Source organism: Sprattus sprattus, assembly GCF_963457725.1.
Source record: "Sprattus sprattus genome assembly, chromosome: 7".
NCBI classification, from domain to species: Eukaryota; Metazoa; Chordata; class Actinopteri; order Clupeiformes; family Clupeidae; genus Sprattus; species Sprattus sprattus.
Window position 1 is genome coordinate 15,886,628 of NC_137926.1, and position 17,500 is coordinate 15,904,127.

At 45.6% G+C, this 17,500-nt stretch overlaps 1 protein-coding gene across 1 annotated transcript in view; it reads right to left on the reverse strand.

Annotated features, from left to right (window-relative positions):
• frmd4a (FERM domain containing 4A) overlaps positions 1 to 17,500 on the reverse strand; it is a 103,861-nt gene that overhangs the window by 42,079 nt on the left and 44,282 nt on the right. The window contains exon 2 of the mRNA XM_080842130.1: positions 10,310 to 10,375. Coding sequence (XP_080698256.1) covers positions 10,310 to 10,375 — 66 coding nt within the window. The remainder of the gene's footprint in view (positions 1 to 10,309; positions 10,376 to 17,500) is intronic.

Below are 17,500 nucleotides of genomic sequence, written 5' to 3' on the forward strand. Positions count from 1 at the left end.
AACCAACTTAAGACGCAGCCAATGCAAATTAGTGTAGCCCGATCACAGCAAAGTCTGCATATCATTGGGCTATTGGCTAACTGTAATTAACATAACAGTCTTTGGGAATTAAAAAATCCTAAAAATGAAACTCAATTTCCTTATAGCAGTTTCCAAATGGAGTCTCTCTCTCTCTCTCTCTCTTTCTCTCTCTTCCTCATTTATTTGCATACTAATCAGGCGACAGGGCTGTAGGTGATGGAGTTTCCCCAAGTCTGAATGCAGAGGGGTAGCCTGCGTCCCATATGTCCTATAAATCAGAGCACCAGTTTAATCTAATCAAGCGCAGCGATGTGGAGAAAAATAACCCACTTCCTCAATTAGGGCTCAGTGGGAAGGTATTTGTGGCTATACGTGTGTGTGTGTGTGTGTGTGTGTGTGTGTGTGTGTGTGTGTGCGCAGGAACAATCTGTTTGCTGCTCCGCTTGTGGGCAGCCATTTTTAAGTGTGTTTGTTGTGTATCTGTGTGCGTGTGTGTTTGCGTACAGACACATAATCTGTCTAACATTAATCCATAAGCCATCCACCCCAGACAGCACCTGATTCTCGTGTCAGAGCCGGATCGGTGCGGATCCTCTCATTCCAGGACAGATTCGGGTCCGATCCGTTCCAGCGTCAGAAGTGATGATGGCCGTGATCCCATCAGAACCACACCATCTCTATGCCATGTGGCAGCCCACATTCCCCTCTCTTTCTGTACTGCCTCGCTCTTTATCGTACGCACCAGTGTAACAGAGGTCAGATGGGGGAATGTAATCACACTTTCATTAAGCCTCATCTCCAGGTGTAATCACTCTTTGGGTATGTTGGGAATTTGACCTCGCGTGTGGGGACAGCAAGGAAGACTAGACCTGGCGTCAGCGTGTGTGTCTCTGCGGTCTTCTGCAGTGCTACCTCTCATTACAGAACCAGACAGACACACACACACACAAACACACACACACATACAGGATGACATTTCCTCTGTACTCTACAATTACTCCAACCACCATACTATGGCTTATAGACAAGATATACACGTACTGAACATGTTCCTGTTTTATCTTGTAGGGCGAAGCTGTGGCTAATGCCAAGGTCACAGTGGGAAGCCGTATTTGTGAAATAGGTGTCTTCACTGCGCTGGAAATCACTTGAGGTGAAAGCAGGCTTAAAGGTTCAGCTCAATCCCATTCAGTTTTATTTGTATAGTGACAATAACAATTGATGATTATTGGATGATTATTGGCGAAGTTATGGACTTCCTCCTAACCATGTTTCATATTACACTGCCTCAGTTTGCAAAGCATTCTGGGGATTTTGTTCGACCGCTCTGTTTGGAGTCTGCATCTGAAAACGCACTGATTGGAGGGCTAGATGACCACTACCCCTTGGCTGAGGGGGGAATTGGGATTGGGCCTTTAAGCATAAATTCACTCCCAGCTCTGAGCCTAACTCCACCCACTGCATAATTTAAACAAATGCTTAAAGGTGGGCAGAGGGGGGTCGTTAACTCCAATGAATGATGAGTCTCAATCAGCAAATGAATGTGAGACTCACACTCACAGTGCTGGGGGAGGTGGGTCGCCCATTTCATGATGTGGATATGTACCGAATGGTCATAGCAGTAGATGGCATTTTTCAACCCATAAAATGCAGATTTTACGGTGACATTTTGGGGTGCGCTTACACTTCAAATAAGATGAGGTCATTGATAATACATGCTGCTGTAGGTTTGGTTTGGTAAAATGTACTATAGTTCAATGTCATGTGGCGATGAGGGTCGCGTTGGTAATGGCAGACTAGACATGCGGTCACTTTGTGTATTTTGGCAAAGCCCGAAAAGTTTCATTTGACCGGATAATCTGGTGTGGTGTGGAGTATCCAGACCTTGTGGTGGAGTTTTTGGTTTGGTGATAGAGGCATCAGTTAAGTTCCACTGCACTCCATGCTTTATCTTTCCCTCAGTGCAGCAACATATGCTGATCCTGATGAGACATGGCAGAAATTTCCGGATCCCCGTGACGCTGATTGGGAGGGGGGGGGGGGGGGGGGGGGGATGGTTGCAGGGGAAGCAGCTCAAGTGTGGTGCGGGTAGGAGGCATCTCCGGCGTGAGGGGGAATTTAATAAGTGTGAGTGAGAGTGAGGAGGGATAGCGATCACAGGGACTCATCAAGAGATTAACGAGAACACACACACACACACACACACACACACACACACACACACGCACATGGCCTGCTTGCTAATATCTCCACTGTGAGCTCATGCTGTGTGCGCCGCCTTCCACCATGAGTGCAACATGACGACACTCACGCCTATATGAACACACACACACACACACACACACACACACACACACACACAAGCATAGAAACACATGCAAGTGCACAGAGACACAACTAACTGGAACCCAGTAGCGTTTGTGAGGCAAGGCTGATGTCCTCCTAAATGAAGCCGTTACTGTCAGCGATATGTGTAAACCTGTTCTGACACTAAAGAGTGGGTTCAGCTTACAGCCAAGAATGTCAGTGTAAATGTAGAAGTCAGTTGAAACCATCCCTGCGGCCAAACAGTCAACGCAGAGACAGACAGACGGACAGCGCCAAGGCAAAGACGATGATGGCTTAAACATTTCAAACCCATGTGTGTCACAGAAGCTCCTTTAAAGCATCTTTCTTACGACCACATGTTTCATTCAACTGGCCTTCTTCCTTCGGCAGAGGCAGGTGTTTTTCTCACCTGCCCACAGGGGGCGCTATGCTGATGAGAGACATATGTCATGTCAGCTCCTGTTGTTCGCTGTTGTTTTACAGTTCCACATTATCATCAGATCCCTCATCCCCATCTCTAGGAACATAGCAAAACCAAAAACCCTGCTAACTTGGCTTTCCTTAACGGACAGAATGAGGCCTTGTGACCTGGCTGTTGGCAGAAAAAAACAAATGAGGGTCGACATGCCTCCGCATCTGAAGCAGGAGCTGAGGGGAGAAGGGTAGAGACAGACAGCCTCCTGCCCCCACACTTGCCCTTTATTTATAGGGCGCCACCATAAAGATGTATTTACGCTACCATTAGCACTGCACTCTGTTTAGGAGGCCCAGAGGCCGTAGTCATCTTAGGGGTGTGACATAAACTAGCGCCTCACCTAACTACACCTGCAGCAACCCCACCCTTGGGGATTACAAAGGGTTTGGCGCTTAGCGTTAGCATTTAGCTTGGCAGGCAGCAATTTAGAGCAGTCAATCTGGCCTGCTGTAGACTACTAGGAGCAGTCAAGAGTGGATGGCCTAAGACAAACACAAACACTTTCAGGCTTTCATTACGGCTGCTTTAAATTATAGTCTGAGCTTGAGAGGGACGGAGGGCTTATACACACAAACTGAAACACACACCTCGGCTCAGCCAGGAGGACACACACACACACACACACACACACACACCTGAGTTCAGGCTAGTTCTAACACTCCTAATCTCTAGGCTTACTGATGCCAGGTTAATATCCAGAAACTTGCAAAAAGGGTTTCAATAGCTTCTGAGTAAAACTATAGTTTGAGAATGACAGAAAGTGGAATAGGATGGATGAGTGTGGGAAAAAAATGACATGGAGCGAACGATAAAGAGAGAGAGAAAGAGAGAATGTATTTCCACAGAGTTAGGTTTCAAAATTACAACCGGCAATGACCTAAAAACACACCACAGCAACCCACAGACATCCATCTCTGGGCTTCTCCCTCCCACACTACAGAGGCGAGAAGGACAGGACGCAGCAGGCAGTAAACATCCAGCGCAGGCAAAAACCTCCGCAGGAATGCTGCCATGCACACAAGCATGCCTGCCACAGGAGTAAACAAGATAAACTACTCAACACCCGCACTCATGTTACATAACATCTGCCTTCTGATATGACAAGAGGACACACACACACACCACTAGAGTGAGTGGCAGTTTGGTGAAAAAGCTTTTCAAAGAGTAACTCTCAGAGTCCGCCATAGAATTCTGCAATGAAGAACGCGCACACACACACACACACACACACACACACACACACACACACACACACACACACACACACACACACACACATACACACATACACACAATCTCAACTCTGTATGTAGTGCAAGGGCAAGTGTCTTGCATTATCACTGGGTTCATCCTCAGGAGGATCGTTCCTCTACTTCCTCTTCCCCTTCCCCTTCCTCAACTCATTTCAGTCTCTCTCCTTCTCTGTGTGTGTGTGTGTGTGTGTGTGTGTGTGTGTATGTGTGTGTGTATGTTCTGCCCCATTGACACACTTGTTGACTCGAAGGTAAATCAGTGAGATTAGGGTTAAGGACCCCTTTGGGGTCGTCTCAGAAACTCCCAGCCCAAAAACACCTTTCTAAAAAAAACAAGCAGAAAAACCTGGAATAACATCATAATTCCCTAAAGCATGATTACTATAGCATATATCCAGCACAGACAGAGAGATATAGAGAGGCTCAGAGTTCAGAGTATGAGAAGAGATGGATAAAGAGCGAGAGAAGGACAAAGCTACAAAGTGATATAAGAAAGGAGGGAGGTGCAGAACGGTGAAAGAAGAAAAGAGAGAGAGAGATAGAGAGAGAGACAGAGAGAAAGAAAGAAATCAAAGCAAACTGCCCTATCTTAGCTTCTTAAGCCAGAGAGTAATGGCTGTAGTAAAAACTGTATGGTGTGAGCAATTCTGTTCAGTCACACTCTCACTGTAGCACGACTATAAAAGACATGCTACATATAGCCTACATTTTACACTCCACAAACACAAGACACACACACACACACACACACAAACATTGGCACCCATGGGGTAACACACGCTCTCACACTCATGTAGTCCCATCTGCAGATCCCCATGAATCTGCAGTTACGCACGTCAAGACTGTGCAAAACTGCTGTCACAGCCAGCCAGCATTACAAACTTGTGCAATTAAGCCAGCAAGCGTGCCACGCATAACTACACACAGATAACTTTTACTGCATCATCTCATCACAGGCCCACAGCACTGCTATACCACTCCCAGTGTGCCAGCTTTTAAGAGGAAGCCTCATCTGTTCTGTCTCGTCTCTTCTGCACTACACTTATAAAATAGTGGTGTGTGTGTGTGTGTGTTTGTGTGTGTGTGTGTGTGTGTGTGTGTGTGTATGTGTGTGTGTGTGTGTGTGTGTGTGTGTGTGTGTGTGTGTGAGTGTGTGTGTGTGTGCGTGTGTGTGTGTGTGTGTGTGTGTGAGAGTGATTCAGGGGATGTCTCAGACTCAGACAGCAGTAGTCAGCTCTGCGAAATTAGCCCAGACAGCCCTCACTCCTCCACAGCGCTTCAAAGAGCAGAGCTGCTCATGTAAGAGCGAACAAAACAGAGAGAGAGAGAGAGGCAGAGGTAATGGGAAATTGGAAAGTGAAAAAGGAAAGAGGGAGATGGAGTGAGAGGATGAGAGACGTGTAAGATGGGAACCAAGACAGAGAGGCGGAGACGGAGAGAGAGAGAGACAGCAGGGGAAAGAATGAAAGAGAGAGTGAGAGGAACGAAAAAGAGAGAAATAGAGAGAGATATCTCTTAAAGTATCTCAGCATTAAATGTCAAGAGACAGCAGAGCCTGTGAGTCCATCACTCCACTCTCCACAAACATCTGAGACGGGCTTTTACACCTGGGCTATGATAGACAGGGAGGCTGTCCAACACTTACCAATGCAGTTCAAGCATATGATGCTTTTTCCCCCTTCCCCTAGATTTATCTAAAGGCGTATCTGGTCATAAATCCCCTGAGTAGATTCACGTGGTCAGCACCACATACTAGAGATTATCTCCCTCTTGAACGAAATACTGTTTTCTGATTGGCTAATGGGGTGTACATTAAGTTCGTATAGACGGACACCTTGGACGTAGTCCCAGTAGAAAAGTTAAATCGCCGTTCCATATCAATGCTCTTGAATGGTTACCATTGACAACCAACGTAACGTTTTTTTTTTTTTAAAGAAAAAAAACAGCTCGTCTGTTCCACGTACTACTTTCTCCCTACTTTCTCTAACGGGAGCACTAGGCTTCAAATCAAGAATTCATCAGGTTATTATTAAGTTTCCTAAAGATAAAGTAAATTCTAAATAATAATAATAAAAACATTTTTGGATGTTGTAAACGGGCGATACTGTAAGCGGGATAACGGCCCTCGAGCTGTACAGTTCTACAAAGATAATGGACTCTGCTGCGCGTTGTGGAGTTCTTTGCCCCGCATCGTCCATTATCTTTGTAGAACTGTACAGCTCGTCGGCCGTTATCCCTTACTTATAGTGGGGTAAGGTGCAGAATCCAGGAAATCCGGAGGCCAGGCCTAGGGCAAGGACCCAGGACAGGGGAACCCAGGACATCCATAGGTCAGGCCTAGGGCAAGGACCCAGGACAGGGGAACTCAGCGCGGAGGCTGGGCCGGCACCTACGCCATCCTCTCTGCTGATAAGAGCAGTGCAGACTGCTGCTAGGCCCTTACTCACACACTTCTGACACATCTTACCACCGGTCAAAACCACTGACACACACACACACACACACACATGCTGGAGGGGACAAACAGGAAATGACCTCATCTCTTCAGGGTAGATGTGTAACCTTTTGGAGAATGAGAGGGGAACTGTGACTGTTCTTGTGACTTGTGACTTATCAAATGGTGTAGTAGGGCAACGTCAACTGTGATGAGTCTTTCACCCTGTATGACTCAAGTTATGTTGAATAATAAAATGAACTTTTCACGTTGAGTAAAAAATAAAGCTAAAGGAATGGCGGCCCCAGTAGCTGTGTCTGTTAGAATAATGAAAGTCTTGTTGCTTCATGTTGTACTATTCACAAGTTGGTTATAATAAGAGTAGGGATGCACGATAATATCGTCACGACATCGGTATCGGCAGATATCGGCTTCAAAACTTAATTATCGGTATCTGCAGATATGAAAAATTTCTGCCGATATTCCTGGCCGATAAGTTGACGTGTAAATTATGCGCACGCAAAGCAAATGTTTATGAGCGTCGGCTGTGTGGCAGTACTTCACAGTATCAGAGGATGATGACAAAATGCCTATTTGTCAGAAAACCTTTCAGGAGAAGGAGGAGGAGATGCAGCTTGGCCATAACGTAGGTTGCATGCATAGATGCAGACCAACCCGCATGCCACGCTTTACAACATTACCTGTCGCGCTTTTTGCCGTTAATAAGTTACGGAGTTGGCTAGACAACCCTAGCTTGTTAGCTTGCATGCTACGTGACACTAGAGAAGTTGATGATATAACGTTTCACATCCCGTGAAATGAGGCGTCACAAGCCCACGCTATCTGTACATGGCTTACTTTTGCATATATGGAATGAATACAGCTAACTTGGCAATAACGTTACATAGATTAGTCTAGAAATCCTAAAAGGGACGTTATTAAACTGTAAGTCAGTTAAGCCAAGCTGCATTTCCAGAGTGAAGTTGTTCAAGTTCAAGGAGGTACTGTTCAAGTATGAAAATTGTGACGTGAAAATATAAATATATATTTTTTATACAAATATAAATCTGCCATATTTGAAACCATTTCAGTTTCATGAGTGAATGTCTATGTCTAAAATGATACAAATCAAGTCTGTAATGTCCTGTATTTACAGCAATACACTAGCATAATAACAGATTAATTCTAGTACAGGAGAGACTTTTCAATAATTAAAAAGCTGAGGTGTATATATCGGTATCGGCATCGGAAATCGGCCAAAATGAGCTTGTAAATATCGGCATATCGGATATCGGCTAAAATTCAATATCGTGCATCCCTAAATAAGAGCATAGTGTGATTGTAATTACTGTAATGAAATAGGTAGTTACAATCCCTACAGACTACAGCAAGATGCTTAATCACACAGTAATACATTAATAAAATCTCCCACAACTGTTCTTGAACTACTTATTAATTAATACTGAAAGGAAAAAAAACCTGTGAAAAGGCTCAAATATATTGGGTAGTGGTAAGGTAAGCCTGCATGTGCAAAGCTGAACCAAGCTATGGTACAGCAGAGGAGGTTAGCTAATGGAGATGCCCGTGTGTGTGTGTGTGTGTGTGTGTGTGTGTGTGTGTGTGCGTGTAACTCCCAGTCCTCGTCCCCATGGGACCCCTGGGTTGATTGAGCATTACGATGACCTCTGATGCCCCTGAGGCAGCTCTCTGTCTGATGCCTCTCCCATATCACAGCTGACCAGTCGGGGCCTAATGCCGGAGACGATGGAGGGGGGTGGCTGGGGATGGTTACCAGCTGGTTGGAGATGCAGACGTCCCCCACTAATGAGGAGGGAAAGTGCTTGTCTCTGCCTAGTGAGCACCTGAGACTGACATAATGACTCAGGATCCAAGCTGACGGCTTGCTCAGACGCACTTTAGCGACTAAGGCCTCCCTGTTTTGTTCAAAGCCCAACCCCTGGGCCACCTGGAACAAGCCCATGTAGTTGCATCAGTGTAGAAAGCCTACCTACCGCAACTAAAGTCTAGTAGGAAGTGCTTCCACAACTAAAAGATTTGTTCAAAAGAAAGTTTTAAAACAAGTCTTTAAAACAACTTTTCCAGCATCTTAAAAATACATTTCACTTAAAAGTCTTCAAGGCTCCTCGTCACAACTCAGAGCTCAACCTAGATCTAAAGCAAACGCATAAAGATGTGATCTTTAGCCAACTAACCATGGTTTAAACAGATCAGACAACACAGCACAAGAGTGTTCAGACAATACTGGGAACTGTGCTTGTACAACAAAAACACTGTTGGAGTCTGGAGCCTAAAAATACTCTTGCCAGGTTGGCTTACATGCAACTGTTTGAATCGCTGAAGCAGAGAAGGAGGAGGCTCTGTGCCTGTAGACTGTGTGTGTGTGTGTGTGTGTGTGTGTGTGTGTGTGTAAGATGTGTATGCTGTGTGTGTCTACTTGTGTGTTTGCCTGGGTTCTACAGCCATGGCTGTGTTGTGCTTTTGTTTTTAATTGGTAGTTTAGTGGGGAGTGGGGGGAGAAGGAGACTGGAGCATTGGGGTAGGGTAGGGGGAGCAGCAGACAGAGAGTCGTTATGGAGACGAAGGCTAGGTTTTGTGTGTGTGTGTGTGTGTGTGTGTGTGTGTGTGTGTGTGTGTGTGTGTGTGTGGGTGTGTGTGTGTGTGTGTGTGTGTGTGTGTGTGTGTGTGTGTGTGTGTGTGTGTGTGTGTGTGTGTGTGTGTGTGTGTGTTTGTTGGGGGGAGTGATGGGAAGGTTAGAGAGGGAAAGCTGACTGGGGTCGTTATGGAGACGGGTCTTTGCCTGAGTTTGTTTCTTAACGATGCTGACGCTGAGCTGAACTGACACTGGCCTCCTTTCTCACAGACACACACACACACACACACACACACACACACAGAAAGTTAAAGGTGCAAAGCAATTGGAGTAATGCCTGCAGTCTGCATGTCTGTGTGTGTGTGTGTGTGTGTGTGTGTCTCTGTGTTTGTGCGTTTGTGTGTCTGTGTGTGTGCGTGTGGCTGTGTGGGTACTGATGTGTGAGAAAGACAGAAAGTGTGGAGCAGTGGGGGAAGGGGTGGGCAGTAACCATCCAGTGAAAAACAGATCAGATGATTATAAAAGAGCCTTAAGGTTTTCCCCTTCACAAACACACACACACACACACACACACCGACAGTAATTCATTCTCTAAGGAGCAGTAAGGATTTCCCTTCTCAAACGAGCATGGAGACAAAGCAATAATGATAAAACCAGAAGCAGCTAACGCTGTTAGCCACTGTAAAAACAGAAGTCACACAAACGACTGCATTGTAGATGCAATTCACAATCATATTCATAAACATTCACAGGCACACATTCTTTATGACTGCCTTCACCTTTTACAGTTAAATTAACATCTAGGTAGATGCCCTATCACAGCATAATTTAAGCCTAAACTGGAAATAATATCCCCCTTGAGATTTTAAGTATCGATTTAATTACTCCATCTCCTCAGTATCACTGTTGTAAACAGTAAGTGTGTGCCTATGGTAGAGAGTGACCTGTAGAAGTGTAGTTCACTCTCAAACCACATGCTAAAAAAGGAAAGGAAATCTCACTAGTGCAGGGATATATCCGACACTTTAAGGAGATCTGTAAAAATATAATGACAGGCAAAAGTGTGTTCCTTGACATACCAACAATGCCCAGCGGTGTGTTTGTGGGTGGATGTGTGTGTGTGTGTGTGTGTGTGTGTGTGTGTGTGTGTGTGTGTGTGTGTGACAGAGCGAGAGAGAGAGATTCACCTGCACCAGGAGCTCCAGCTTCCTGTCATCCAGGAGATGGACCTGACATCGCCGCCCCTCCGTCATCTGAAAGAAAGGAAGGAAAGGGGGAGACACAGGGGGGTTATTCACGTAAGATCACCTTAGAGGATACATGCTGACAAAGTAGAGAGGTGTGAGGACAAGAGAGAGAGAGAGATAGAGAGAGAGAGAGAGAGAGAGGGAGAGAGAAAGAGAGAGAGAGAGGGAGAGAGAAAGAGAGAGAGAGAGAGTACAGAATCACAAACAGCATGTGAGAAATTAACTGTAAATATTGGGTCATCATCCAGAAACATACTTCCCATACACACACGCGCACACAAACACAAAAACACACAAACTCACGCATGAACATGGCTGAGTCCCACTCATGCATCGTCATGCAATTTTATTCACACTAATGCATCAGGCTCAGTGTGGTAGTGGCTACCACATGATGTCTTACAAAAGCGCACACACAAACACACACACACACACACACACACAATCGCCTATAGAAAGCATGCTTCAAGCACATGACTCAGCTGGGAGAAGGAAATGAACAGAGCCTACACATGAAGCCTAAAGCACACCAATTTGCCAGCACTCAGAGCATGTACTGTCTTAAAGATAGCTGCCACACAGACACACACACACACACACACACACACACACACACACACTCACAGAATGAGCAGTGTATCTGCCATGAGGGCACAATTCACGATTATATCCTTCACTAAAGCCACTTCCTTTCCACTGCTCGATGCCTAGCTTTCCTGCACACACACACATACACACACACACTCAGAAAGTAAGCTGCAGAATTCTATTAAAGAGAAGTGACCAGCGTAATTGTGTGTGTTGTGTTTGAGAGTGTTGGGCAAGTGTGTGTGTGTGTTTGTGTGGCAGCCATTTCCATGTTAGGGTGTAGGGGTTCATTTAGCTGGCTTTCCTCCGTCTGAGGATATCCTTCATTCGGACAGCGAGAGTGGGAGAGAGTGAGAGAAAGAGAGAGAGCATGAGTAAGAGTTAGAGAGTGTGTGAGAGAGAGAGAGAGAGAGCATGAGTAAGAGAGAGAGCGAGAGTGAGAGAGAGAGTGAGAGAAAGAGAGAGCAAGAGTAAGAGAGACAATTAGAGAAAAAAGAGAGAGAGCACAGATTGTCTCAAACATACAAAGCAGCACAACAGGCGAATACAGATTGCAACGCCATGCAAGAAAATATGTCCAAATCCCACAATATCTGCACAAAATCTACATAGGCACACACACACTGTGTTCTACCCTCCCCAGGATGTGAGGATGGAAGCTCTATGAAACTATTTCCTCCCTCAAGGAAAATCCACTGAATTGTTTTTGGTGAGGTAGTTCTGAAGGGTAGCGATTTAAAGAGCACCAAAATGGGTTCTCGCAAGAAGCAAGGTGAAGAACCTCTATGTGTGGACTAGAAGTGGTCTGTGAATTAAGATGAGATGACTGACTCCTCTGCCCTTCCAAATGTGACTCACAGTCTGTGAGAAACGTGGCTAAGGATTAAAAATATTAAACACAGTCACTGTGTGGGAAAGGCAAACACACTAAATACACTGATTCACCCCCTGGATGCGTGTGTCTGTGTGTGTGTGTGTGTGTGTATGTGCATGTGTTAGACCAGCAGGTCCCCCGCTGGGCCTAGCTGGATTCAGACAACACTTGCTTTACACAGCCAGAATCATGGATGGAATAATCATCAGCCTCTCACACATGGTCTTCCTCTCTCTCTCTCTCTCTCTCACACACACACACACTAACACTCTCTCTCTATCTAATTCTACCCTCGGCTTGTCACTCTTCCCAACATTCTTGCTTCTTTCTCTCGTCTTTGTTTCCTTGTTTTTCTCTCTCTGCAGGCTCACACACACACACACACACACACACACACACACACACACTCACACACCCTCAGTGTATGTATGCACTAGAACAAAACCTATTCTCATTGTCAAGCTGAGTAGCAAACATCCAAGTGTGAGCAGGTGGAAGTGAGTTGCTCGGGAAACATCTGTGTGGCCGACTCCACATGCTGCGCCCGAAGCCCAAAACACACACACACACACACACACACACACACACACACAGACATCCACAACCTCCTATGTGCCTGGACCTGAAGACACAATAACACACTGCCACAGAGTGGGAAACAATAGCCTGAAGCCAGGTGGCTCACACCCAGCTGCACCTGTGCTGGGGGGTTCTGTGCTGGAACCTATTAGCCTGGGCTGCACTGTGAGTGCGGTGGCAAACATCAACAGGGGAAAATAACACATGGCTTCCCATTCCTCTCTTCTGTCCTCCGGACAAATCATTAGCCCCTTTTGTTTTCGGCATGTCTCCCATTTGTACTTCAGTTGTATTCTTCCTCTGTCCAATCATGTGGTTAACATCTTAAATTATTTCTGTCTCTTCTTTCTGTTTTGGGTCTGTCTTTGGCAGAGCTGGCAGCTGCCATGAGTTTGTGCAGTCCTGCAGACTACACACACTCACGACCGGCAGTCACAATTCATCACCTCAGCGCTGCTGCGCTCCAGCCTCGTCCTCCGGTTCCTGTTTAGATTCAAAATGGATTTGTGTCCACGTCTGCGTGCGTGTGTCTGTGAGACAGCGTGTGTGTGGTGATGCCTGTGTAGTATCAACCTTTTAACTCAAGTCAAACCTCTCTCTGTGTCTGTTAATTAATCCTCCTCCCTGCCACGAATTCTCATCTATTTTTCTGTGTCATTTGAAAGTGAAAAAATAGTACCCTGCATGGAAAATTCTAATGGCAGAGTCCTGGTGTTCTAATGGGAGGGATAACTCCCGTTCTGCACACAGTACTGCAGGTCCTCGCGGAACACAAACAATGGGGGTGGACTAAGAAAAGAGCCCAGGGTCTCATGTTTCCTCAGCCACTGCAGAGGGGCGATGAGGGTGTTTGCATACGTGTGTGTGTGTGTGTGTGCGTGTGTGTCTGTGTGTCTGACTCTGTGTGTGTGTGTGTGTGTGTGTGTGTGTGTGTGTGTGTGTGTGTCTGTCTGTGTGTGTGTGTGAGTATGTGTGTGTGTGTATGTGTGTGTGTGTGTGTGTGTGTGTGTATGTGTATGTATGTGCCAACATGCAGGTGCCTCAGAAAGCTACGGCTGAGCGGGGGGAGAGACCGAGAACACATCTAGCACTCAACGCCTACCTTCAGCAAAACATTACGACAGCACGGAGCGCTACACTGAAGACATAACAAAAGGTGATTGAGAGAGATACGTAGAGAGACACATTGCACAACTTTGCGATAGGGCACCCTGCCGGAAGAGGGGTGGGGATTCCATCACCCAGACAGTCTGGTGAGAACCTGTTACCGACCTGTGAAGCAGCATATACCCCTCTCACAAGGCGCAGTGACTTTCCCGTACCCACCATAAACACACACACACACACTTTCTGGAAATGTGTGACAGGTGTGTGTGTGTGTTTGTGTAGATGGATATATCTCGTGTGGTAGATGCTCTGACTCATCAATGTGAACTGACTATAATAAAATGTGTTTTTTTATAGATCAGTGGTGAAATCTCAAGCACTGGCCTACTGGCTCAATCATTAAGTTCTATCTATTGGTCATAAAAAGCACATGGGGAAACCCACTTGGAACAGTTTGGCTGGATCATCTGTGAGGACCACGCAATTGGCCTTGCCCAGACTTAGCGCAGATATACTATGCCATGATAATTAAATGGACTGCTTTTACTGCAGTTGAGTCATATGCATGACAGTAAGGTTGGAATGGAAATAGGAGTAACATATCCCTGGGAGCAGGATAGGCATCCATGTTTAATCACTGGGTCAGAGCCTACTGTTTCCATCAGCACTGTCTCTATAAAACTCCTCTGAGACCTGAGCCTCCTCCGGCTGTGATTTCAGGGTGGTCCTCCACACCCCAGTGTCACTCTCTGACAGCCCACTGTCAGATTTAGGGTGGTGTGTTTGTATGTGTTTAAGTCCATGCTAGCTGGAGGTGAAATGAGGCCATACTCTCAGCAAAACACACAACCATACGTGAAACTCAGGTTTGGGCAAGTGTGACACTGTGCAAGGTGTAGGTTCTGGTCTGTGTGTGTATGTGTGTGTGTTGTGTGTGCATGTGTGAGGCAGTGACACAGAACGGTTATCTTTTCCACTTTGGTTGGACAATTCCAACTGAGATTTGACACTGTCTGACCCTGAGAGGAATGGCTATTGTCACTGAGGTCCAGACCAGTGCCTGACCAATCTTTTGCAACATCCAAACCAATCCTGTGGCCCCAGTTCATATTCCTGTGACATGTCATATTTATGGATGTGCCATATGAATCTCAAGATAAAAATATGATCTGTATTTGTATAAAGATTATTTGTATACTGATGTTGTACTCAATCTAGCGGTGCCACGGAAATGCCATCTCTAACTAGTTTGTGTCACCACAGACATGTCTGAGATTGAGGTTCCACGTTTGTTCAGTCACTTTACATATTATAAACACAACAGCTGGGCGGTTGCCCAAGACCACATTCTTGCATAACAGCGTGCTGTTCACTTTGAATTCAGATCAGGTCATCAATCCTCAGTGGAATCTACACTGATTTCAAGGAACAGTATGACCTTCTCGCTAAGAAACTTCAGGAGCAGCACAAACTCGGTCCTGTAGATTTTGGTGCATTGCACTGTAACCTACTGTAGCTTACATGATAACAGCATTTTTGAGTGTCTATACAGCTACATCTTGAAGAATACCTCATCGCCCGTGGTACCAACAAGGAAAGGGTCCAGGCATGTAACAATGTAACAACAGACATACCATCTACAATGATACATTATTGTTCTGGTGTAGGGCTACATATTCTCTCTGTAGAACATTCAAGAAAGGTGGAGTTGGTCGTTACTGTTGGCCATCTGAAATGTCAAACGCGTTAAATTGCTGACAGCTGACCATCGCTGCGTGAATTTACTGGGGGAAAGAGAATGGTCATAGACCAAATAGCAGTGCTTTTCGGTTAGCCTTAGAGACCTCACCGTGCATCTTGATATTGCTTAGTCAGACTGCACTGAACAGGCTAATACACGTTTATCGTCTGTGTATTCACTCGTCTTCAAGGCCAGGAATGACTGCACACACAAACTAACGTAATAACACAAAGGCTTGTAATATCACCGAATAAGCTACAGAAAACGAAAGGGGTCTCCTACATTACTAAAATCCCAGGCATGGATATCCGCCTGGGAGGATTTCACATTGGTTCCTCGAAATCACTCATTCAAAAATATATTAAGGCCACACTAACCTACATGATAACTGTTAAAATTAAGGTTCTTAATATGCTACCCAACCATCTCTTTAAAACGGAAAGCAGTCGACCTGGGCAGAATACCCACCATGGCAAAGTAAAACCAGCAGACATCACCACACTGTCAACGTTTGGTTATTTTAGCAACTACAACGGCTTAGCAAACAAGCACGGACGGAACTTGGTATGCAAACTCTGTCCTCGCATGCATATGCTGCCACGGCGAATTATCAGCGTAAATTGTTTCCAGAATCACATTAGAGGGATTGTTGCCCTGAGATAACCAATGCTGCATTTTCAGTACACAATGTCACGATTATTTCCGCAATAAAGCACATTTCTGCAGCATCTCGTTGACTGGACTGGCTGAGATTACATAGCAAGTTTCCTCTAAAAGCATCGTTATAGCAAGGATTGGCTGCCTCTGCTGGTGAAAACGATGAAGCTAACAATATTACAAGGGACTAATGATGGTTACTCATGTAATGCTGCTATTTTCCTTTGGTCTCTGTAGCAAAAGTTTAACATGCGGTTGATTGAACAGAAAGGATCTTCGAATAGAAAATCCATATTCGTTTTATAGCCAATCTACTGACAGATGCACATCCTTCGATAACAGCCGCGCTGAGACAGACCATAGAACGGACGTGATTACCTTGTAGATTTCAGCGTCCCTTCAACATGAATTCTGCAACTCGATCAAAAAAACTCCGATCTGTATTAATCCAAGCACAATATCTTAGATCCAAGGTAGAGTGGTATCCCGGCCTAAAACACCGACAGCATCCATTCCATTGTGGCCGGCGAGGATAGATGGTAGCCGGGATCCAATTCTGCCCTCCCTCCTTTCGCTCACTGCAAGCAAACCGAGCTGACAACAGTGCCAAGACATCCCATCTCGCCGCTAAACGCGCTTTTTCACAGGGACGTTGGCCTGCTTCCAAGGAGCAGCGCTGCACTATTCAATTCATCGGGGGGAGCGACTCCTTGCATTCAGCCGACCCCCCTCCCTCTTCTCCTTTCTCTCCCTGGTGACACCCGGCGCGGAGCGGAGATGTTATGAACACGCAAAAACGACGGAACACAGAGAAGGGACGAGATCCGAGCAGATTACTCGGCGCTCATGACTCTTTTCTAGATAGCTCGTAGTTTCGCTCAACAATATCGCCGTTGCACATGTAGGCTGGAAGGGAATACACAGAGGAGGAGCGGACTAGTTTGGGGGGAAGGGACTGCTCTGCCACCACTGGTCATGTGAAACTGCGGACGGGTAGTCTTCAAGGAGCCGTCATACAGCCCACTACTGCCCGACATCTGGATTTGCAGACGTTGAGCCAAAATTATTTGGGAAACAGTTCACACACACACACACACACGCTCTCTTTCTTCCTCCCTCTATCCGTTTCTATTTCGGACTCCCCCTCTCTCATGTTTAGCTCGCGTGGAAAACCGTTAAAAAGAAAGACGTTAATAAAGGGAGTAGCCTATCTATTTCTCTCCCTTTCTTTCTCCCAATGTCAGTGTTCATGTTTATGCTCTGAAGTTTTCAACCGTCACTCAATCACACATTTGCATGATAACTCCAAAAAGTTTGTAATTCAACGCTTTGTTTAGCATATAAACATTCAACGAAGGAATATAAAGCTAGAATATCATTAAAAAAGCACTGCCATTGTGTACAATTAAATGAGCTAAAGGTTTATGACAGTAAATAGACTGGTGCTTGTGTCAAAACAAAAGGATAGCTAGGAAAGAGAGCGTTATTATATACACGGGTTTCTGTGCACGTGTGAGTAGTGAGGGAGAGAGAGAGAGAGAGAGCAGTTGGAGAGCAACATATTCAAGATGCACGACTGCTCCTC